Here is a 25,179-nt window from a genome sequence, read left to right on the forward strand (position 1 = left end):
CAGCATTCCAGTGCAACGACTGGAGCACCAGGATGGGGCTGACATTTATTGCCCCCACTAGATGGTAAAATTGTGGTGTTTGGTCATATGGCACCTATAGATGCTGCACATTGGGCCATATTAGCTTGGAAAATTATGTTTTTAATTTAAAAGCTGAATGGATTAGGGACGTACATGAGAATAAGAGAGCAGGAAGAAAGCAGAAATCTGACAGTTAAAGAAAATATGACAAAGAATGTTCCTTAATGCATGTTAATTATGAAAGCTTCACAGATAGAGGAGGTCTTGTTGCATATGCATGTTTTTAATGAATAAAAAAAAATACTAGTCATGTTTTTTAGTTTTCTAACATGTACAGACTGTCAAACCGACTGTGCTCTCCCATCTATTGCAGCTCATTACATCCTATGGCGATGGATAAATATTTGCCCGGCAACAGAGTTCCACCACATGACTGTTGTAGTTCTGCCAACACTGTGCTATTAATTCAATGGAATATATGCTTTAACTTTCAGAATGCATCTGTTTTTCAACAGGTGGACTTAAAAAAAAAAAAAATCTAATTGAGAAAACTGATGTGCCATATTAATTGCAAGGTAGACGTATTATTTTCACTACTGTGAGCTCCCACAATGAATCACATTTGATGAGTTGGGCTTCTGAGCTGGCTCAGATTTCTGTGGCAGTTAACAACCACATCTGCAAACAAACACGCTGCTGCGGAGCTGGGAAGAAATACGCTGATTGCTGTCTGTGGTTTACCGTTTAAAAAATTGAACAATTTCCCAGCATTCTTTCAACATTTCTGTTTTTTTTGTTTTTTTTTTTTAAAACAAGTATACAGAGACAGTTTATTCATCAACGCGCATAAATACTTCAATCAGTGGAAAACCAAATATACAAAAAACTGCAAACAAGAGACTACTTTCACAGTTTTAGTAGTTCTTAAATTTAGGTTGCAGTTATTTTGTTAGGCAAATACATGAGCACTGTTCGCTCAAAGGTTGAGACATACATGAAGCTGACGAATGAGGCGGCTCCTGTGGCCAAATTCCAGAGTGCAAATATACCACACTTAGTTATAATATTGAAAAATATAAGAGACAGATTCTCAAACATACTGAATGTAGTGTTTCATTCTTCCAATTGTCCATAGAGCCTAAAGTTGTAAATTTATCAGGACCATATTATGGCCTCGTAGAAAGACAATGTCAACTGTGAGATCATGCGGGCAAGTTTTATTTATTTAGTCTGTTAGTTTTGAAATATTGTTCATATTTTATGAATAATTTTCTGCATCTGTAAAATTACCTGCATGAAGCCCAATGAGGCAAAATTCCTTTGATATCAGGCTATATAAATAAAAATTGAATTAATTAATGAAGGAAATTCTGTCAGTTCACTGCAAAATAGCAAACTAGAAATCAAACACACATTCCCTTATTGGGAATTGATGCAGAAGTTCCTTACAACTCATTTGGAGTCATGCGGGAAACTACCTTCCTAAATACTCACCCCAATTAAAACTGGGTGTTTTAAACATGTTTTTGTAGCATTTTTCTCATGATGGAGGACATATATATACATATAAAATAGTTTAAGCTTAAAATTACATTTTGGGGTATTTCTTTATTTGTACTGTGGTGAATCAGAAGTAGATTAATAAAATATAGCTGGAAAAAGCTCTCAGCAAAGTCTTCACTCCATTCTGATGCATCTACTTGCAGACAAATAAATACATTTACGTCTTTTCTTTCCTCGTTAGAGCTGGAATCTGGCAAAAAAAATGTATGACTGGATTGCTCTGATATTACTCAACATTTTTGCATTTTTATTAATGTTAGCCTGGGATTATGAGGGCATGTAAGCTAGCGGAAGAGAGTGTAAACCAAGGGATAATGGGATATCAACAGTGGCTTACTTCTATGCCTGACTGTCCCAAATTCCTGATAAACCTCCTGCCACTCTGCAGAAACTATATTCTAGAAAATGACAGAGACCACTTGTAACCATTGTACAATATATACAAATATAATCAGAGTGGGACTTTAAGGAAATGTAACATATCTGTTTTTTGTTGGTATTTTATTCTAAAATGACGTTTAAGAGTGTGAATAGATTTCTAAGCTATAACCCAGCCCGCTACTATAAAGAAGTACATTTCTTAAACTAAAAAATCCATTTCTACTTTAAAGTGCTATCCAGCAAGGCAAAAAACTGTAATAAAAGTTAACCAATTTTGTCATTTGTCATGGATTTAAACATATATTTAGTGAATTGGAATACATTAGGACACTCTGTATAGATAGCCTGGAGCAGAAGTACACCCCATCTATTAACCTAGAATACAGTTCTGCACATTTCAGTGTGAAGACAAAATGCCATAGTCTCTCTGCTGATGAGTAATTTCACTCCTTGTCCATAAATCAATTATGCATAATCCCCTTGATGAAGACAATTAGAGGCCATTTAACATGAGGAATTAAAGTGTCTGAGTGTGGTTAATGTGGGCATATGAGCACATTCTTGTGTTTATGTCAAAGCTGTGAAAGTTATGGTTAGCTTACCAATTAGAGTGACTTTACAACTGCAAAACTTTTCACTGACGGGAGCTCAAACCACAACCACGGATCTACGCAGTTAATTAATGTTTCTTTACTTACTTTCCAATATATTGTGACTCATGTGGGAAAGAGATAGAGGCCACTTAACTTCATCTTGAGTCATCTTCAACCGGTAAAGGGACTATAAATACCTTAAAGGAAGTTTTAAAATTGTGATACAGGTCTAACAGTTTAGAAAAACAGGAAGTATGTATTAATAAAAGATTAAAAGTTAGTAAAAAAGCTAAGAAGTCTAGTAAATATCAGGGGTGCCACACGTCTCAGTTTAAAACCAAGCTTGTTAATGTATTTATTTGTGTTACATCACTTAATCAAATCGTACTGCACTGGTAGGTTTGAACTGAAGAGTGGAGAAAGTTGATCTTTGCATCCCTACTACTTATTTCTGATAAAAGTGAGGTAAATGAAGGGAATCCCTAACGAAATTCCTAAAATTTGTACATTTGTTATAGAATCTCATTTTTTAAATGATTTTTTGACAGAATAGAAATTCATTTACAATGGACTGGCTTTTGGCTGTCAGTTTCACATAATAATAACCATCTAATTTGTTATTTTTTTGTGAAATCTGAATAATATGCAGGTTGTTGCAGTACTGTACTCTAGGCATTACTGTTTTTGGTAAGTGGAATGTCTACACAGTTGGAAAAGTCAATCTGGAAGAAGTCAGTCTCGTGTTTTGAGTCAGTCTTATGATATTTTGTTGGGGAAAAAAAGTATTTAATAGCAAAATGTGTTTTTTGGTCATTTATAAATATATAAAGAGGTAACATTTTGAAAAATGTTTATAACAGAGTGTGAGTATATATTTTTTTATGCTGTTTCAGACTCTTTTTTTGGGCAACAAGCACGATAAATCTCACTATCCGTGTACCTGTGACTGATCATTCCTAATGCATCAAGAGAAATCCCACAACAATATCCCTGCCGTCTTGTTTTTGCATCCGTCTGGATGTGACTGAGTGTGGCTGACGTTTCTATTTCAAAACGTGTCTCCCTTGGTGTGTGTCTTCCTTGGCCAAGTCTGCAGCCCACGCTGTATGAAGCAGGGTGCCTGCCAACACATTCTAACACACAGTTACATCTGTAGTGTGCTAAGCTGACTGGGAATTAGAGTCTAAACTGCAGGGCATTGTATCACAACACATGACACTTGTGAGGGTAAACAGAGAAAGACAGCATCCACCTATAAAAGCGTATGATACATGGTGGGGAACAAGTATAGCTGAACGCTGAAAAATAGAAAACTTTTACAAGTTGAAATGTTTTATTAACAGCGTTTCTTGCTCAGAAACATTTTGGGCTTTACATTTCTGAGAAGTGAAAGTGGTTTTATGTTGCTACAAAGCTTACAGGACTGGACATGAAGCTGACAGTTAAGCTGTTACAATGGATGAAGGCCAAACAGAGATGATGGGGACAGAAGGAGAAGATGGCAGTTGTTTGATTAGTTTGCCAGTTGTAGAAGCGGGCAACTGAGACTAAACGACAATAATGCCCTAACAAGGAGGGATCTGGAGAGCCAAACCAGATGGAACAGCCACAGCCACGTGCCATGTTGGATCTCTCGTGGCTTTGTTAGCCAAACAGCACAAACGTACGAAAATTTGTATTTAAATTTGATATAAGATTTAAATGTTTGCCAAACATTTGTCAAAAGTTTTTCCAATCTTTCAATTTATTTTTGAAGAAAATCCATATTATTGATTTTACACTTAAATGGAAATTCAAGTTTTGTTTGCGTCTTCCTTCTGTAATAGGGCTCAACTATAATCAAAGGGGAAAGGTTGATTACTTATGGGGAGCAAAGACTCTTCTTCATCTCCAGGGAGGAGTGTAGCAGATGAAATGCTACATTGGGTTTTAGTCAACAATGAAACCGGAAGAAAGAAAAAAAAAAGGAGAAGAAATGGGCTTTGAGGGTGGTGTGCACATCACAGTGTCCTTGGAAGTGAAATTTCCCAGGGTGCTCCAGTGTCAGGAATCAAGGACATGAAGAAAAGGATAAAAATATCTATGGTGCTGGTTTTTAGATGATTTGGACAGGTACTCTTGACACAAAAACACTAAAGCACGCCTGGAGACACAAACTCGTGTCAGCATTCACAGCCCTGACATCTCTGAAGTGACTGGACTCAGCTTTTGGTGGCCAGTGACACAATGGCAAGAAATGTTGTAATAACCTAGTAATAACTAGTATTGCCTTTGATTACTGTAGTACAGCCTTTAAAGCAAAACCTACCTGTTTTTACCCAATAAAATGGTTTTTTTTTTTAAATTTTATTCAACTTAAAAATCAACATTTTTGACAACATTCTTTTTCCCTAACAACTGAACTATCAATAAAAACATTCAGGACTATAGTGAGATACTAGTACTAGAGGTCACCTATAAAACTGTTGGATGTGCTTGGAAATTATAGTAGAGTAAAATATTTCTGTAGAAGTTTCTCACCTTTGGACTTTTACAAAAATGACAAAAAGCCTTTAGTTTGGTGACTTTTGGGGTATTTAGCCAGAGGCAGTTAGTTCATTAGAATAAATCCTGTCACATTTCTTAAAAATAAGGGTGCCTGAGTGTAGACTTGCAATTGCTATAATGTGCAGACAGAAGGAAAAAATGTATGCCTTCAAACCGTGGAAAGGCTAATATTCCTGCTTAAAATGTCATATTTCTAAGAATCACAGTGAAGATAACTAAGGGTAAAGAAAGTGGGTGAAAGAGAATCAAAGAACAGTTGTAGAATAATGCATTTCTCTGCTGAAATGCTTAAATTGTCTTGATTATTTTGTCTTTACTATCACTACTTTATCTCTGCTCCTTATCCTTCATTCACCCTCTGACTTGATTATGTTCACCAGTCAAAATAAATACAAGGCAATTGTACCTGAAGCACACTTGAACCCACTGAGGCCAAACGTACCTTGTTGAAACAAACCACTTTAGAAGGTTATCACAAAGGAGAAGAAGGACACAAGCATCTGCTAAATGTTGAGTCAAGGTAACAAGGAGCTTAAAGACACAGATGGAGCAATAAATTCCTTTTAAAATGGGAAGAATGAAACGAAAAATGACAAGAAGCTATTGTTACCAAGTAAATAAATGTTTTAAGAAAAGAAAGGATTCATTCACATATTAGCTGAATACTCAACATAAAAACAAAGGAATAAACCACTAGTGTAATCTAAGAAACTTCCTCTATAGTTAAAACATAGCAGCCTCTTTCTGACTTACTACTAGCATTTACTGCAGAAAAAATGACCCAGTTTAGAGACAAACAATCCTCTACAGAGACAGAAAGACAGTAAGACAGATTCAGAATAAAAGCAAAGGTAGAGGAATAGGATGAGGTGCATGGGGGCACTAGTTATCCCGAGAGACCAGCGGTGTGCAATGATTGGTTTCAGGCATGTGGGGAAAGAGGTAGCGAGAGGAGCGGCAGAGGCATAGGGATAATCTGCAGAGGTGTGTTCTCCATAGTTGCAAAGATTCAGCCATAAATCATAAAAAGGAAGGACATCATAAAGAAAGGACACCAAACAGAGGTGAGAAAAAGAAGAGGATTTTGATCTTTTATGAATACAAAGAATGGAGATTATCTTGAAAATATATATATAATTGCTTTTAATGAGTTATCAGTAGGGGAATGAAAAGCAAATTAACTCATTTATCAACGACATTCAGACAATACATATAGTACTAAATAATGCAACATAGCAGAGAAAATGTGAAAATTCAGCAATTTTTTTAATGCAACAAAAAATTGAGCCTCATTTATTTAATTTTCTCTAAGCAAGTCATCAGAAGATGAAATATAAGTTTGGAACTGTAATTTGTATTCAAAAGCAACCTTTAAAAGGTAATTCTCTAAGTGTGAATCTGTTTGATTGTTCTTCGTCGTCACCCTGTAAACCATTAACCAAAGGACAATGAAGTCAGGGATGGGTTCAATATGGAGGAGGCATTTAAAAATGTCTCGATTCAAAATGAACCGCATGAATTTATGCTTTCGACAGCAGGTAGTTCCACTTCTGAGCCTCTCGTTTTCAAGGCTGATTTAATGTCTTAAAAAAAAGATGAGCTCACTTCAGTTTTGCATCAAGGGTTTACACACACTGACTCATCTTTCTTTAAAGTTAACCCTACAGTAACCCAGAGCCTGCAACATCCAGTTTGGTATTTTGACTTAACTTCTCAGCTGCTATAAGCCTTTTAAATCCACAAATACACTGTTGAGAAATGGCCACTTGAATCACTCACAGCTCAATAGACCACCTCATACTGATGTTCTTCTCAGTAGGAGCAGGCTTATAAGAAAGAAGGGAAAAAAGCATCAAGCTCCATATCACCACTTTCACCTTTTCTTGACATGCTCTTCATTTCTGTAGCTTCCTTCCATCTTGCTTGTCAATTTTGTCCTTTTTCAGTCTTTCAGCAGCTCTTCAGCAACCCCTGCTGCTTTACATCCCAGGAAAGACAGGTGTATGAATGCATAAAAGGCTTAAAATACTGGTGTGCAAATTAAAAAAAATGTTTTGACTGGCTCCGTCTCTGTCTGCATGTTTATGTGTTACCGTAAGCATGGTAAAGGAGCAAGTCACCTTGATGTGGGTGTGTGCAGGAACATGCATACATCTGCAGGTCGGCTCATCTCCTAAGAACTCATTAATTATAAAGAAACACTAGAAAAAGGCCATTAGGACAAATTATCCCAGTGGTAGCTGCAGACATGAACCAAAGTGGCATGCATAACTTGAAAAGCTATTTTTAACTTTTACAAATCTGAACAAGTGACAGTCAGGAAGGCTGAACGCACAAGAGAATGTCATTTGTGACAGACTAGTTTGTGCACCTTTTATATAATTTTTACAATGTATGTACAAAAGGTGTTTTCAGACTGGAAAAGTCCATTGGTCTGGACCTGAAAGTTGCGTCGGATCCTGGTTCTAGATGAGGGTCCGCTTGGGTGTTTTCAGACTGAAAATTAGTTCTGGATTATCGGGTGAAACGAACTCTGGTTCATTTTACGCTAACCAAATGTGTCCAGTCCAGTAAAGGATGCTTCTTTTATTTATCAACCATCAACCCATGGTTGAGCACAGGTAAACTCTGTTACCGTCTGGAGGACATGTTTATCAATTCACCGCAGCTCCTTCTCATTTATCCAACGTCTTTCCTCATTTTCTTTTCTTTCGGTCTATTTAACCCTTACTTGAGCTGTGACTGCACCCACCTCTGTACTCCATTAGCTTTACTGTGTGTGTATATTCACCTTTGTAGCAACACACGGGGATACTATCCTCATATCTATGGTTCTGTTCCAACATCGTGAGCACACTGAAAACCTCTCCATCTCATTTTCATTCTCTATAACCACCAAAGCAAGAAATCCAAGGTGTAAGTCTTCTCATTTCTGTGTCATGCTTCAGGTAAGAGAGTTAGTCATTAAAGGCTAAAATCCTATTTTCTTTTTCCATTTAAAGAAATGGACTTCTATCCCCATTGAAAAGGTTGTACTTTGATGTACAACTACCTGTATTTTGTTATCCTCATTATATTTAAATTACATTAATAGGTTTCAGGTTCCTAATTTATAGGAAGGTAGTTTGTTGAACCTCTTATTTTTCATTAATTGATTCTCCATTTGCGCTGCATCTGAATTCGTCAGCTATTTCAATTTTTTGCATTATTTTCTAAACATACATCTTAAGTAGATGAGCAGGAATTACTCAATTTAAGGCAATTAAAATGTTTAAATCTGTCTCCTGAATATACTTAAGTCAAAAATAAAACATGAGCTAAAGAATGTTTGAAAAAAAAAAAATACACGAGTAGCTGCCAGCAAACAGAATCCTCCATATATACAGATGAAGCAGCAGTTCTCTCATTTTTTTTCTGTTACTACAGAAGACAATTTGTCTTCCAGCTCATCTAGCCCAGTCTTCCCTTCATATCCACAACAGAGGCAAAAACCAGTGGATGCAATCCATTTGATTCCAATAACTACCAAAATACCCCCACTCCACTGATTTGTGTCTGCAGTTTAACCAACTATCTGAACTAAATGTATGATATTAGCTAATATAAAGCAAAATACCCACAATCCTTCAGTGAAATGTAAATTTACTTGGTAAATCATCTAAAATATCAATGCATTTTCATTTCCAGGGCATCATTAGCCAAAGATTCAACCAGAAAAAAATACCTGGGTCCTGAACAGTTTTTCAGATTCTATGAATTTCTTGCAAGATAATCAAGTGTAAATTAAATGTGTGTACAAACAAACAAGTAAACAAGAATTGTTGGCAAATTCACTCACATTTCAGTTTCATAAAGTTCAGCCAACTGTTGTTTGGAACACATTTAGAACATTTACACACTCTATCGTCCCATGTCTGTAAAATTCAATGTGTTTCTACACATTGGACTGTAATAATGGCTTGATCATTTTTTGCTGTGATGGAACTTGGTTGTTTTTACACTTCAGTAAAATAATCCAACTGTGCCTAAATCCAAATGGTATTTTCCCAAATCGATTAAAATTCATTTATTTCACTTTGAAACGATTTTATAGTGGCATAGGTTGATTCAATTTGACTAACAACTTGGCTTTTTGTTAACACATGCATGGCAATCGCTTTCTTCTCCCCAAACCACTAAATTTAGTTAAGAGACATTCCATTAGAAACAATGCTCTAAGAGAAAAGCTGAGAAAATAATTTAAAAAGACATGGCTATCTAGGCTTCTGATTGACTCTTCTTAATACATTAATTTCTAGAACAATTTAGCAAAGCAAAGCTTAGAATTCGAACAATAGTCCTTCCAGCAAGAAAAAAAGCATGTGTTTGTTAAATCTGGTCAGAGGATCCAGATTTATCCTCTTGTTCACCCAGTGGAATTTATCAGCATAATATGTCGACTGTTTTTGCAGAGCTGGAACTTGAGAAGTGTTTTGTAACATGCTCTCTCAAGTGAATGTGTGTGTTTTCCATATACATTCTATCTTATTCATACAGAGCAGACTATGCTACCATGGCAACTCGAGCTGCAAAAGCTGGTGTGGGAGCAACAACACACTCAAAGTGTCAATACAACTAGCTATAATCATAAACCACTGTCCACACACACTCGCACGATGGCTGCCTGTCCTAAAACATATTTCATCATTAACTTTAAGCAGTTAATCCTCTGCTCCACTGACCACGGCTCAGCTCAGCCCATTTCAATAATCTGCATCTGGGGCTAACCAACCCATCAAGCACACACACACAGAAGCACACAGGCTTCCTCAACAAGGACACAATCAGCCCAGAAAAAAGATGAGACTGATCCAAAGCAATAAAAAGCCCTCTCATCACCGAAGAACTTTTTATACAGTTATTTGACTGCCAGAGTGGTCAGTGAGACAATAACTCAGTGAAAGAATTATACCAAACAATGATGGAAAAAGAGATCAGATAGCCAGGAAGAGTGGACTTTTAAGGTTGAATTTGACCTTCAGATTCTCAGCAAAAACATAAGCAGTTCAGGGTTTTGTCACCCATCTTGACCACCTCATGGCTGAGGATAAATGTCCTACTCATAGAGCATGAGTTGGTACTATGCCAGCATCTGGCCCAAAAGTACGGCTCTTTTGAGTAGTTATGATCACTCTGGTGATGTTACCAGGCACTAGTTGTTGACCCACCTTGTAGAAGCCACTGTACCACCACCTGGACTCAAAAACAGAAAAGTGGTGCAGTAAAAACCACGACTGATCTCGCAGCTAATAGGAGTGAACCCTACTACACTGTTGTACTTGTTTGGAGTTTTAAGTGGAACCAGGTATGAGAAGGAATTAGCATAGTGGTCAAACTGGTGTTCCATGGGTATACCTTAAAGGTATAAAACACAAAAAACTATCTTTGTATTTTTTACCCATATTCCCGAATATTTCTTCTTTTTTACGTTTTCTCCACATTTTCCTATCCATATGGGAACAAATACTAACTTAAAGTACATTGATCTCTTGCTATATTGTGGTTCACATTATGCAAATTTTTGAGGCGTTGAGGATTTCCTCCATCGTGAGTTATTTTAAGAGCATAACTTCTTCTATTGTGCTACAGTTCTGTTCTACGTCTTTGATAAAACGTAAAATGATGTGTTTATTTTTCATGAGCTGGGTTTTGTCTGGTAAAACTGGCAGAATCTGTAACTCAGAAACTCCGTTCGAGATGTTTCACCTTGCTCTTTTTGTCCCGATGTTAAGTTCAAGGTTAACTGCTCATTGTATTGAGCGCTAGTGCTACCCCATTGGGATGGACTGAGGGGAGATGCATTAGCACCTCCGCAGGTGGTTTTCAGTCTAATCTCTTCACTCTCGTTTCTTCAGACTTCTTTCTTTCTCACTCATCCTTCAGTCTACCTCTCAAACCAAAACCCTATTTACATAACTGACCGGCTGATACATGCATTATTTCTCAAGACACCCAATCATTTTCAATTTGTCATAAATTTGCATCCACATAAACATCTCTCTTTCTTGCCTATGTTTTTTTATAACCAAAGCCCACATGGGGGGTCACATCTTTCCCCTTGACTTGCTTCAGTTTATTGACCTGCACTAAATGGGTTTAAACCTCACCCAGCTAGTCTTTTATCTCCATCATATCTCCATCCCCTCACATCTTCATCACAGATCAGCGAACACACAACTGACCGACCGACAGACAGGCTGAGAGAAGCCATATGGCCTATTCTCTTCCAGTGGCAGGAGGTAGCCATCAAAGACTTCTCACAACAACTCCACTCAGCCGTGGACAGACTGAGGGAGAGATGAAGGAAAATGGGAAATTCAGAGAGAGAGGGGGAGAAGGCTGGGAAGTGTGTTAATAAGATCAAAAACCTTGATACATTTACTGAAAATAGGGGTGTATAAACCTGTATAAAAAGATGGTTGCTATGCTCATAGATAGACGGCATATATATACGACAATAGTATTATGAAGAAAGGTGACTCAGATCAAGTCAAAACAGATTTAACTCCAGATGTCATGTCTAAATCTGGCTTAATCATCCTTCTGGATCATCAGTTTTTGTTTGAGAGGATAATGGTAAGAAATCAGCTAACCATCAGTGCAATAAAATACATTTCGGCTGGGTTAAAACTCTTTCAACAATTGTATAAAGTGTACAATTACAAATTGGTGAAAATTGCTCCATCTCTTTGACCCAATCTTTTCTGAACAACCCAGGTCCTAGTCGTCATGGGAGACTGATTTATCCCATTTATTGAGATTGCATTAAAGGAAGACATTCAGAGAAAATGGCTAAAAGACATCCACCACAGTCCTTCACTACAAACTGAACTTTAATTTGACTGAAATAAAATAGATTTCCTTATCTGTCATTTAAAATGATTATAGACTTTTGCTTCTGCTAATGAGTAAAGAAGGTGCAACTGTTATATAAAACAAAGAAACATAGGTTTCATATTTATATGTTAGCTTTTGTACCATTTTGCATATTTAACAAATCGAGTTATCCCCAATAACAAACGTATATATAAGAAAAGACTTCATCAATAAGCATAAACAGGTTGCTTCTGCTCGCAAATGCATAACTTACAGAGGTTTTTCTGTCTGGCAGTTCACCAAATCTCATGATTTACCCAACAAAGGTTACTCTAACCCCCACCCGCAAACACCCACCCAGTCTGCACCCTTTTTTTTACAAGCAGAATGATTTTTATGCACTCGGCACTCTGTCCAGCGGAACTTCATGATGTCATAAACGCGAGCGTGTAAACACCAACATTAAACTCCCCCCACACAGGACTTCATTAAAGTTCACCCACTTCTTTTTACTGTAAGACTAATATTTATTCAGCAGCGTGACGTTTCCGTCTGAGGTTCATAAATAACGTTGCAGCATAAGATTTAGACAAACTGTCTATGGCAAAAGAAGGAGAGGCGATAGGACGTGCGATGTGAGGATTGTGCATAAATCAACATCCATTAGCAGAGGGGTTATAAAGTCACTGATGAAAGAGGTGGACTTCAGCTCAGACTTTTTATTGTCTTGTTGTTGTCTTTTATTGCCTGTGATGTCATCTAATGGTAAACAGTTAATTATATTTGAGGGGAGGTGTGTGCATGGGAGGAGAGGATGGGAATGTAATGGCATTGTGTGAGTATGTGTGTACGTCTATGTTGACACACAATATTGATCTCCTTTTGGCTTGAAGTGGTTCTTTGTCTTAGACAAACCCAGTTTACACACCTTTTCTCATTATTTTTGTATGGTACGTGGAGGCACTTAAATCCTAGATTTTTCACTGTATTTCGACTTGATTATGTCTTCGGTTTGTTTTTCAGTTCAGCTTTTTGTTGTTTTATCAATTATCAAGGAAAACGGCAGTAAAAACTGAGCAACAAAAAACACAAGGTTGCCTTTATTCACATTAAAGTATTAGCCGAAAAGTCTACAAATTAACAATATTTTTTAACAAATATATTAGTAAAAAAAATGGGAAATGTATTTTTCTTAATCATGAAAAACATAATTTGGTTCAAAAACATGAAAAGATTATAATAACACATAATTTGTAGAAACACCAAACTCTTTTTGCAATTAAACTAAGGAATTTTAGTAAGTGACTTATTGATTTCTTTATTATCCGTTAAAAATAATGAATATATCTTTTCTGATTTTGTGTGTGTGAGGCTTTTCACTTTAGGGTAAACTGAGAACCAGTTTGTTTTACTACATTTAATTTTTCTATTTAGTTTTGTTAATAAATAGAATATAAAAGCTTCCAAAACAAAAAAAATAAATAAAAACCTACCCTGCAAATATAAGTATTTAAACACCTACTTTATTGGTCAAATGGAATCATATTTTGCTATTTTTAGTTAAAACAAAAAGTTCTTTCAAATGTTTTAGTTTTTAATAAATATTTTTCACACACAAAAACAACACTAATGAATGATGATCTGACAAATCTTCATAAATGTTCACTAAAATACAAAAACCCTGTGTTGTTTCTGTAACATAGTTTTCGCAGGAGTTAATCAGAAATTCACCTCTGATTTGTGGGCGGAACTGTTGGCATGGAGTAAGCCCGCCTCCATTTCCCCATCATCCATCTGTTTACATGCTCTCTCACGAGCTAACAGCCCCTCACAACCCCAACGTAACATTACCGGTGCAACAAAAATGGCGAGGAATACTGGAGGTATTTTGCTGTACAGTTTTGAGTCAGCTCTGACGAAGAACACAATGTATCTAGTCGTCTGCAAATGGATACTGCAAGTGATCCACCAACGTCTACGTCTCTACTAGAATAAAGAAATATATGCAATATATATATATAATTTGAATAAAGAAAAATTTAGTATTACAAACCTAAACTTAATTTTCTTTATATTTGCCCTCTATCATTAGAAAAATACAAGATCATGTTAAAAACTAATCAGAGTGGGTCTTTAACTATTCTTTTTATCATGCATTGTGAAAAAACAAAGCAGAGGGATTCTATCTCAAAAGAAAAAAAACTATGCTTCACTGAATGTTTTTGTTGGAGTAGCTTCTTTTTTTTCCATATTTCTCCCTTTACCTTCCATTACAACGCTGTGAACTTTCCTGCTGTCTCTGTAACCTTTACTTCTGCACCACAGTTAAAATCTGTCCAGTTCAGCTTTACTGTAATTCTCTCAGTAAGCCTTCACCTCTTCTATTCTGTGCATGGAATTTTTTTGTGCATTCTCAGACCCATGCTCAGTCCAAGCTGCACCTTGAATCAGTTTCGGTTAGGGCTTTATATTATCTGGTACACACGTGTTAAAGTAGAGTTCTTTCACACATAGCTACAGCGGTACATCCCATTTGCTTTAAGAAGTGCTGCTTCATGGTAGCAAATGTAGAAAAAAAGGAGTACAAAAATATCTAATAGGAAAACTATAATGGATCCACAGCAAGACAATTCTAGTTGTTCTAAACTAGATTAGCAAAACTGAATGTTTCCTAAAAGTGTTACTTCTACCCTAGTGCAACTATGAGTTTTTTTTTCTTTGTTATGTACTTTTTGGCTGCTGTAACTCCAGAGTATTCAAAAGTATGAAAAAATAAAAGTGATATCACAGGTACAAATGTAATCTTCATTTATTTCTGTTTTAAAAGCATTTTGCCTTATTTTTAAAAATTCATCAAATCCATACCTCTATTACAAAAAAATATACATAAAAAAAGAATGCAATTGATAAAACATAGGGACCAAAGAAGAAGTGAAGTACTATAATATTCTTAAAATGTTACAGTGAAATACCATAAACTGCTTTATCACTGATAGAATTCCTCTAAATATGCGTCTTTAATTTGCCCCAAGAAAGGATGAGTAACTTTGTGGAACTGATTCTGCAGCATGCTGACCTGTGCTGTCTGCAAAGTTCTGCAACATGCTGATGTGTGCTGCAATCTGCCCCGAGGGCACTGGATTTTATACACATCCCAAGTGAAGGCAAAGTAAAGCAGATACTCCTGATACTTGATGTGTACCAGTGCATGTGTGATTTACAGTGCAGTGGAAGTGGAGGATGTTTAAAGAAATCAGATAGGCTTGACTGTAGGAATAAAACCCCCAAAGGGGGTCTCCTGATCCCCTTTTCTCAACCACACGCATGATTTTCTCTACAAAACAGGACAGACATCCACCATTTATTCCTTCTCCTTGATGCACACACACACCTCCCTGCTGCAAATGCAGCCAACTCAGCTGATTTGTCTGAAAGTCAATCTGCCTTACTACTACTATCATCCTCTCATCCAGCAATCCCAATTCCCAGGCCTTATCCCACATTCTCGCAGTGAAATCAAATGTCGGTTTCCATTGAATCATTTTAGTATGTTTTATCAGAAATATCTCCTTACCTTCTTGATTTTTCCACTCTTTGTACCCACGAAGACCAGTGAGTGGTTCTTGTAGACGTAGGCGATGACGGACGTCATTTTATCGGTGGCATCAGAAAAGAGAGGCTTGCCTCGAACCATCTCTGACACGCCCAGCGGTGCATTCATGTCAAGGCCACAAAAGTCATCGTCAATGGTCAGAAGCTGTGGCAATAAAAAAAACAAAAAACACATTAGAATGCTTGAAATATATGAATTAGATAATTATAAAGTGATATCTGATTAAGTTTTTTCATAAAAAGATACAGACTAGCTAGTGGTTAACCTCCCATGACTCAAGTTCTCCTTTGAATATTCCTCATGCGGGGTCAAGGCAAATACATAGCAAAGAAAGAGGAGTTGAAGGAAGGAGAAAAAGACTGCAGTCAGGCACTAGTTCTTTAATGGTGCCAGAGGCTGCTCTGTCAGGCACAATTCCCCACCGTCCACCCAATGTAACAGAAACTGCTGAAATGCTAGTGCAGCAAGTATTCAATGTGAAGTGATTTTAAGTGAACTCACTGAAATAAAAAAAAAGAAGTGCTGCAGTATCAGGGCTGAGAAGCAAAGCAATAAACATCGAAATGCAGATAAAACCTAAATCACACAGTAGATCTAAATGAGTATTTTGTTATCTTTTTTGCAGTTGCATAAGAGTACTTTTGTTTAATGCGACATGTTTCTCTAGTTATAATTAGCGTTCATGCAAGAAATTATGCAGAAAGCAGCATTTTGTCCTCCATCCCTGTTTTGTGGTAAATTAAGCTTTGTTGCTTGCAGTACTTCTCAGACTACACGCTTTCTGCTCTTCTAATTCTATAAATTGTGGTCATACTTTTTATAGTTTGTAAGCTCAAACTTTAAAGCAGCTCTTAAATAACCACACCCACTGGAAAAAAAGAGTCATGGATTGCAACACCCTATTAAAAAAGTTCAAACAGCACAATAAAAAAGATAGCTCAGAAAAGTGATTTTTATATTTTTTGCATTTTTTTAAGAAAATGTAATGAATTTCTGGGGGTATTTAAGTGTTTTCTTTCTGGCTTACACAAATACATTTATTATGTGGAGATACACACAAGTAGTGCTGGGCAATATGACGATACAATAGTGTATATTGTGCCATTTTTCTTCTCTTGTTGTTATTTATTTATTCTTATTGCTGAACTTTTGTGCAACAATTTATTTTCCTACTAAGAAACCTGAGGTTATTGTCCACTTTTAAAAAATGTCACAATTCAGTTATGTTACTGGAAAAAATAAAGTAAGAGAAAAGTAAGTAATGACATTTTTGTCAGTTTTTCTTTAGAGAATAACTGAAAATATCCTTTATTTTGGTATATTGTGATATATGTCATTTATATAGTGATATACAATTTTTTTCCATATCGCCCAGATCTACACACAACTATATGGTGGATTAATAACACTTCATCATATTGTACAGTAAAAGGAGAATTATGTTAATGCATTTTTTTTTAATAAATGTTCTTCTAAAGTTAACTTTAAATTTCTTCCTCGTTTTACACCAAGGAAGCAGCAGCTTTACATTGGTTAGAGTTCCACTATTCCCCGTTTGTGAATTGATCTACAGTATTACAAGCTTAAAGTAAAATAAATGTTCGCCACGCTTTTATTTTTCCAAAAAAAAGACTGAGGTACGCTTTGCCTATTTCAACAAAAGCTTCCGTGAATGTTGCAGCACAGATGGCAAGAAGTTAAATCTTGAGGTGGAGAAATTTAACAGAGTTTGACACAAATTTTATAGCATTTAGGGAAGTAGGAACACACGGAGAAGAAAAACCAGTCAAAACTGTTGGTTTTAGTGTGAATAAACGCTTCTGAATAATTAACTTTAGCTTCAGTGATGGAATGTTTTCAGCTTCTCAAATGTTTTTGCTTAATTTTCAATTTCCTTCCCTCTTATAGGAGACTCTAGGGATTGCTGATAAATTGTGCCAGTGCATAATATGAGCACAACACATTACTATAACAACCATTATCATTATGACCCTTAAATCAAGACACAGAGGAAATGGGAGATCTACCATCATTAGACAATCTAGGTTAATACATCCACTTTAGGCAACACTTCAAGTGACCAATAGTAGAGCCTAAAGACTTTAGGGCCTTGAACAAGAACATTTGTGCTCTACGGCCTAATCGAACTGTCCACAGGTTTGCCCATTTTTCCCCCATATTCACCCGTAAGAGCAGTTGTGACTAATCCTTTAAGCATGTAAAGAAGACATAAAGCAGCGTTGCCAAAAAGATTAATAACGGAGCACAACAAAAATATTAAAGCCTTTCCTTCTGTCAAGACCTTTTCCTTTCTTTTCCCCCCCATGACCTTTTCAGAACGAGCAGCTGTCAGGAACACGCTCTCTTTCCACCAAGTCGCACGCCAGTTCGCTGCAAGACAAATCACTTGCCAATGAGAACCAAGGTCGATCCTTCTACTGCAGGTTTCTACAGCAACCAGCCCTCTGTCTATTCAATCTTACCCCTTGTTTATGTGACAGAAGGAAAACACCCTCTTCATGTCACCATCAGTTACAGAGGACACACATCATGCGCAGGTTCAAAGGTTAACAGGTCCATCAGAGGGAAAATGGAGTACTTTGTAATATTGGGAGCTGTGATGATTTACTGCCTTTTCTACAAAGATAAACAAGATGGCGACATTTTTATTCGTTTAATCCATAATTAAACTTTATATTTGCCGCAGTTTAAGTGAAAAGAAAAAGTTGCTTTGTTTACATGTGAAAGTGTTTTGTAATCTCTTGTGATTGACAGGCTGTAGTATTTCTGAATATTGCCAATCACCAGCCTCTCTCTTGTGTTCTGCAATCTAATGAAATATACTTGTGCCGCTGTGCCTTTCAGGAAGCAGACACATTTTCATTATGCCACCACCAAAACATGACATTTGTAGTTGAGATGCCAAAGACGTTCCAAGTCAGAATATAAAGTAATATCTATCCAGGCCCTGACAGTGTCTGCCAGTAAGGTACTGTTGTCACTGCCTCTATTATTTTCCCTGTCACTTTTCTTTCTTCCAGCCCACCTGTTTAATGCATTTACAAACTAGGTGAATGAACATTTGCTGTTTTTTCTCAGCCATTTCTGTCTGAATTCCTGTTTTAACTGGTTTTTTTCTGTCTTACAATAAGTGAAAAAGGGTATTTTAGTCCCTTTAAACAAAATTGTTTCTGATAATTTTTTTTTCTACAGTATTTCTTAGCTTTAGACTTCCTTATTTGACTGTAAAACGTCTGAAAAATTGTTTAATAATGTAACGTTAACAACCTATATGATAGATGACTTCTTTGGAATCTGTGTGTTTGTGTCCAACAGGTAAAGGTCTCCATGTGCAGAACATTAGAAGAATTTCCCCCAAAAAACAAAGGGAACAAGAGAGCAGAGAATGTATATTTGGGCAGAGGCCAGGCACTGAAGCAGAATCAGGTCACTCTCAGCTGTATCCATCTCTCTGCTTGTGTCTGCCTGCCAGCAGCAGCACAAAGAGAGCTCTCTTCTGGACCATGCAGTGGGATCAGCAGATACAGACTGAGGGGAAAAGAGAAGGGAGTCTGCGCACCAAAGCTAGAGTTGTTCAATGCGATTAGTGGAGAAAATGAAAAGATCTGCTCTTTAAGGAGCCCACTCATTTACTACATGAGTAAAAAAGGGCTACATGATGATGGTTCATAGGCGGCACATTCTCCAAGTAAAGGAAATCACAACGAAATGTGACATTATGATTACAACTGGAAACTTCAAAATCTGTTCCTTTTTTTATTCATGAAACTTGTGTAACTTGTTTCATCAGCCCCCTAAAATATGCACAAAAAGTGCTTCTTCTCCTAATAACAATTTACCACTCATCATATGGTGATTACAGTTATTAGCCAGCTTTAATGTCACTGATAATTATGTGGGAAACCTCTTATGTAGATGGAATTGAGTCAAATGCAAACCTAGTCAATGATCTTTGTGTAGTTACCCACTTGGAAATCCAATATTTTTCTTGGCTCTGGTGGGCAAAATGACTAACCTGCCTGAATGACTGGAGGCACTGGAGGATTCTGTCATGATTAAGTGGGTTAGCTGTGTTTGTTGAAATATATCAATGCTGAATTATGAAAAAAAAGTGTCTCTAAGCAGCATTTATTCAGGGAAATAAAGCATAAACGTGGGGTTTCTGTAAAAAAATAAAGCAACGTGACAAAGAAAAATTTAACAATTTGCAATATCCTACATTTAAATTAGTAACATATATGAGCTAAAAGCACACAAATGGGGTTAAAATTGCATAAATGCTTTGCTATAATATGAATAATGTTGCACATGGTTCAAAGTGGACCAAAGGACAACAATTAGACAAGTATTTAAACTGTCTTTTGTCATGAATCTCATCTCTAAATCAATTCATGGCAAGACCAAGTTTCTGACACTTGTATTAGCAGGAAAAAAGTAAATTGGTATCTTCTGATTGGCTGAAAAAAATGATTCTACAACTTTGACAAAACAGTAGCTCACAGGGATCAGAGTTGAGCAGTGTCTATGTTTAAATGGTCAAATATGAAGAGGATTTTTTTAAAATGGTAAATTATTTTTTTAGTTAGAGACTTTTAAACATCGGATATTGTTATTGAACGTAAAATATTCCTTTTTTTTTGTGCATCAAGCAACAATACTATTTATTATATGTAAGTCAGTTGGAGCATGTTCGGTAATCTGTTATTATAAGATTTGCCACCACATGCAATATTTAGTATTATATAATATTTCCTAAATCTAACAGGGCAGTCCAACCAAGATCCTCGAGATCTACTAACCTGGTCATTTTTCAGCAGTTTCATTGTCAGTCTGTGTAAATGGTGTGAGAATTAATTGATTAACCTATTAATTTATCCATCCAGATCAATCTGTCTAAGGTAAGTTTCTTAATTGAAAATAACTATACCATTAAAAAATGTTTAAAAATGAAATAAATTGATTGTAATGAATTTTGAAAAATACCATTTGAATTGAAGCACGGTAGGTTTACTTTATTATAACATAAAAATGAACAAGTACCATCACAGTGAACAACACACGTGATGGCAGCAGAAAAATACAGAAAGATCAAGCTATCACTATAGTACAATGTGTGGAAACACTTTGAATTCTGAAAGGATATGTGAACATACAGTGTGGTATAATGTTCAAATTATGTTAAGTAGTTTGTATTATTTTGATATGGAAAAGCAATAGTAGGTGGACCATGAAACTAAAATGTGAATGGATCTGCCATGAATTCTTGTTTAGGTACACATATGTACATTTATGTATGTATATTTAATTTACAATTGATAATCTTAGAGGAAAAACACAAGAAATCTGGGAAACCTCACCTGCACAGTTTAGTACCAGGTATGTGTAGCTGAATCACACTGGTTGAATTTTTGGATAAAGATGTCCTTTGGATAGAATCGTTCAAAATGAGCCAATATCAACTATGAATCCTATCGTCAGTCACATAAGAAATGAATTGAATCATTGTTAAAATAAATCGTTATACCTCTACTCTGTATCAATTTATGAGAAGAGGGAAGTCCAGATTCAAGCACAAAAAGAAACAGTTAAAAGCTCAATTGGGAGGAATTGAATAATACTGCTAACAAAAACGACGCTTTTGTGTCAAAAAATTGTAAAACTTCTATAGAAAGCTTTTATAGCATTAGACTTTTTTAAGACACAATCAAAACACCCAATACAACGTTTTGAAACAGCTTTGGTTGTAAATGGAAAAGTTGTACTATTTAATTTTATCCTTCTTCAACCTTTCAATGATGACTCAAAATCATTTATATATTTACCTGAAAGTTGTCTAAAGGTTTATGATGGTGGCCACATGTGCTACCTCATGGCCACAGCCACCAACTTACACAATACTTTTGGTTGGTGAAAATCATCAAAATACTTTTTTTTAAATGCTATATGACATATTTATGACTTCAAGACATTGGGAGGGAGTGTCTGATTTGGGGGATTCTGTGCATTTTGCTGCTTTGCTTTCACCCAGAGGTTACAGAAAGTTTTTTATACCATTTTTTTTTTGTTACATGACAGCACTCTGAGTCATGGTGAGCTGTCGACTGAATGCTGATCTGGGGTACAAGAGCTGTCACAACGTAGAATTTACCGTCTGTGTTTGGTGCCTTCAGGGCTGTACTACAAAAAAAACAGCCACAATGATTAGGATAACTGAGCAAAAATATTTCTTTAGAATAGAAGACATATGGAATGTCAATTTATTTGACAGCAATTTTATGGGAAAATGACATAGCTAAATCATAGATTTAAAATGCAAAAATTGTCATAATACTAAGAATTCAAAAATACTAAAATAATGTGTTCACCTTAAATTCTGCTGCACATTGTTTTAGCTTGTAAAAATAATTGGATTTATTAATATCTTTTCGGCAGATTTTATTGTGAAAAGCCACCGAAACTAGTTTCTTTTGTTCTTTTGTGAACACACAAACCAGCCAAATGTTAGCCAAGAACCTACATCAAATAGTAAATGTTTGCTTGAGAGAAATAATCAAATCAGGGTCTGAAAAACACCCTAACAATAATGGAGACACACAAACATTACTGCTGCAAAGCTAAAAACATATGAAAGTACACAGGTGAAATGGGAGTTTGAAAGCACGAAAAGGAAAAAAAAAAAAGAATCAAAAATCAAACCAAAAAACGTAAAAGGTTAAATAGATTTACAACCAGAATAAGTATGCTAAAGATAGATTTTTTGGCTTTTTGTTCCCACCGAGTATTACTAGCAGAAAAATCATTAATTTGTCGTTTATTACATTTTATCAGAAAGATAATTTTTAACTAAAAAAAAAAAACATTAAAATTGAACATATCAGCTTGCATAATGATAAATCTAATGTGACTATTCAAAAAGGTGTCTCTCAAAATACAAACTTTTATGTGTTTTTTAAGGCTTTTATAAAAAACATTTTATATTTTCACTATATATTTTTGGATTGATAAGATTTTTTTAAAAATGTGTGACATAAAAAGCTAAATTGCAGCTTTAATGATAACATTTTAGCAAGAAATTATTGATTTCTCAAATATTTACCTTCCCTGATAAAAATTGTAATGTTTCCCCATTATAAATATTTTCCCCAGCTTCATACAAATTAAAGTTTTTCCACATGCAAAGAAGCAGATTTTATTCCCTAGCTTATCCTGTTACATCATTTAACTTTAAATAGCAAGTTTTTGGCCAAAATTATCATGTATTTTAGCACACTTCTATGCTAATTCTACAAATACAGACTTATCCCGTGAAGAATTACTTAATGACCATCATGCCAATTCCCTACTGAGGTCTTGATTTCAAACTGCTGGTTCTTTTTGTATGCGGGCAATTTTTAAAGTTCCAATTATACCAGTCAGTAAAATGACTAATTAATTTACATACATGTTTAACTATAATATTATTACATTTTTTTGTACGTGAACAAGTCAAACCCTTATTAATGGCACATTTTGAACAATTTAACATTTATGAATACAAACTTATCCAAAAATATTAACTAGTGGGCACCAATTAAAATAGAAGCAACAAGAATTCAGTTTTCCGCATATTGTTTTGAGGTATTCTAACTGCTCCCATGTTAGTTTTAATTTGACTAGTGATAGTTTTCTACAATTTACATGGTTCACTTTATTTTGTGTGTGCATTTTGACAGGTTGAGTGCTCTTCACCTATTAAACTGTGATAGAAACAGGTTCAGATTTCTAACTACTCTCAAAAAGACAAAGCAGAAATAGAAAATGACTCCAAGCATCATATTTTTCAAAGTATAAGTCAAGTTTTTTTCCGCAGCTTGGCCAAGGTTGCATCCTATACACAGGAGCAACTTGTGCTGTATTTTCCAGAGTATAAGTCGCAGTTTTCTTTCATACTTTAGCTAGAAGTGTGACTTATAATACACTGGACTTGGCGGATTTGTTCTGAAATGTCAGACTTTTCTCCCAAAAGTGCGACTTACACTCCAGAGTGGCTTATGAATGAAAGTTGTCCAAAACAAAGATGGAGGAGAATTTGATTGTTCTCCTCTTGAACTTTATATTTTTCTTATTTGCATCGATACATTATTATTGTTATTTTTATTTGTTTCCTCCTCGTACTAATTGCATAGCAAGCAAGTCATCAAATTGGGTTACAGAGACACAGAAGTACCGCTGAAAGCGCCATCATTTACCGTCATTCAACGTATCTCGTGCAGTAGGAAATAAAGATCACCGTAATTTAAAAAAATAAACTGAATGATCTCATGAACCGAAAGGACGTGTAAACAGATGCTTTAGTAGAGCTCTTTAAATAAATAAACCTGATCTCTCAACATCATCTGTGTCATCCCTGAATTGTAAATGAAAAATACAGCCAATATTTACAAGTAAAAACTTGGTGGTAGCTTCTCATAAAAGCTATTTTGCGATCACATTTTTGGACAAGCATTGAACATTAAATTTGATGATTTTATATGTGAATTGCATTCTGTATGAGTGCAACTTTACACCAGGCTTAGTGGATTTGTCCAAAAATTTTCTCCCAAAAGTGCGACTTATACTCTAGAAAATGCAGGTATAGAAATATTTAGCTTTTTTCTGCTTTATGGAAGGAATCATTGCTCTGGCATGATTCTAAGGTAAAGTTTAAACCAAACTACAGTATATAGTGTACAAAAAATAACGATATAATGATAATAAAACTAAAGTCTGTTCAAAAGCACAGGTCAACCCATGCTGAGCATGTCAAGGAAGCAGGAGACACTTGTTTAATCACAGAATAATGATATTGTGATGGATTTTGACCTTTAGCAAGTGGTATCATGTATGGAGATTTAATTAGCGAGCCAGCCAGCAAGCAGAGTAGCGGATATATGGATGGAGAGGGGTGATGTGAGGAGGGAGGGGTGAGGGAGAAGACTGAACATCCTTAATGAATCCGCTTGGCTTTCCCTTCCTGAGGATGTGGCCTAGACTGACTCATCAGCAACAGTCACAGTCAGTCACTGATGAAGAACCACTATCAGGAAGAGGAGGGATCAAAATGACCAGTAGAACAAACAGCATTATTTAAAGGCCAGTCACAAAAAGAAAAAAACGCACACAAGGCATAAAAGAAAAATGAAGAAGCAACATCAGTAACATAAAAAGTGAGCATGGGGGGTATAATAGAATGTAAATGTAACACTTCTTTTCAAGTGAAGGATGAAAGAGGGTTCATGTGTTAGAGGATTGAAAGGAAGTGGCCAAATAGATTTCAGCATGCAAAGATCCAAAACAGATGTGAAAGAATATAGCGTAGCATGTTAGTCAATGACAATTAATGATCATTAACAAAAAAGATGAGTTCAAGTGGATGTGTGGATGTTTTCTTTTGAGAAGGACGAGTGTGAGTCTTCCTACAAAAAGTTCAAGCGCATAAATAAATGAGATGGGTACACAGACTCTCTGGCGATAGAGGGAGATTATGGCAGCAACCATTTTTCTAACATCGTGAGAAGAGAAGGAAAGGCAGCTAAAGAAAAGAGGATACAGCCAATGAATCAAGGA

General features: G+C 35.8%; 1 protein-coding gene across 2 annotated transcripts in view; it reads right to left on the reverse strand.

Moving 5' to 3' along the window:
• Positions 1-25,179, reverse strand: part of plxna4 (plexin A4) — a 218,628-nt gene that overhangs the window by 163,151 nt on the left and 30,298 nt on the right. For both annotated transcript variants that reach the window (XM_024282545.2, XM_024282535.2), the window contains exon 3: positions 15,535-15,717. In XM_024282545.2, coding sequence (XP_024138313.1) covers positions 15,535-15,717 — 183 coding nt within the window. The remainder of the gene's footprint in view (positions 1-15,534; positions 15,718-25,179) is intronic.

The sequence above is a fragment of the Oryzias melastigma genome, linkage group LG23, assembly GCF_002922805.2.
Source record: "Oryzias melastigma strain HK-1 linkage group LG23, ASM292280v2, whole genome shotgun sequence".
Classification (NCBI taxonomy): Eukaryota; Metazoa; Chordata; class Actinopteri; order Beloniformes; family Adrianichthyidae; genus Oryzias; species Oryzias melastigma.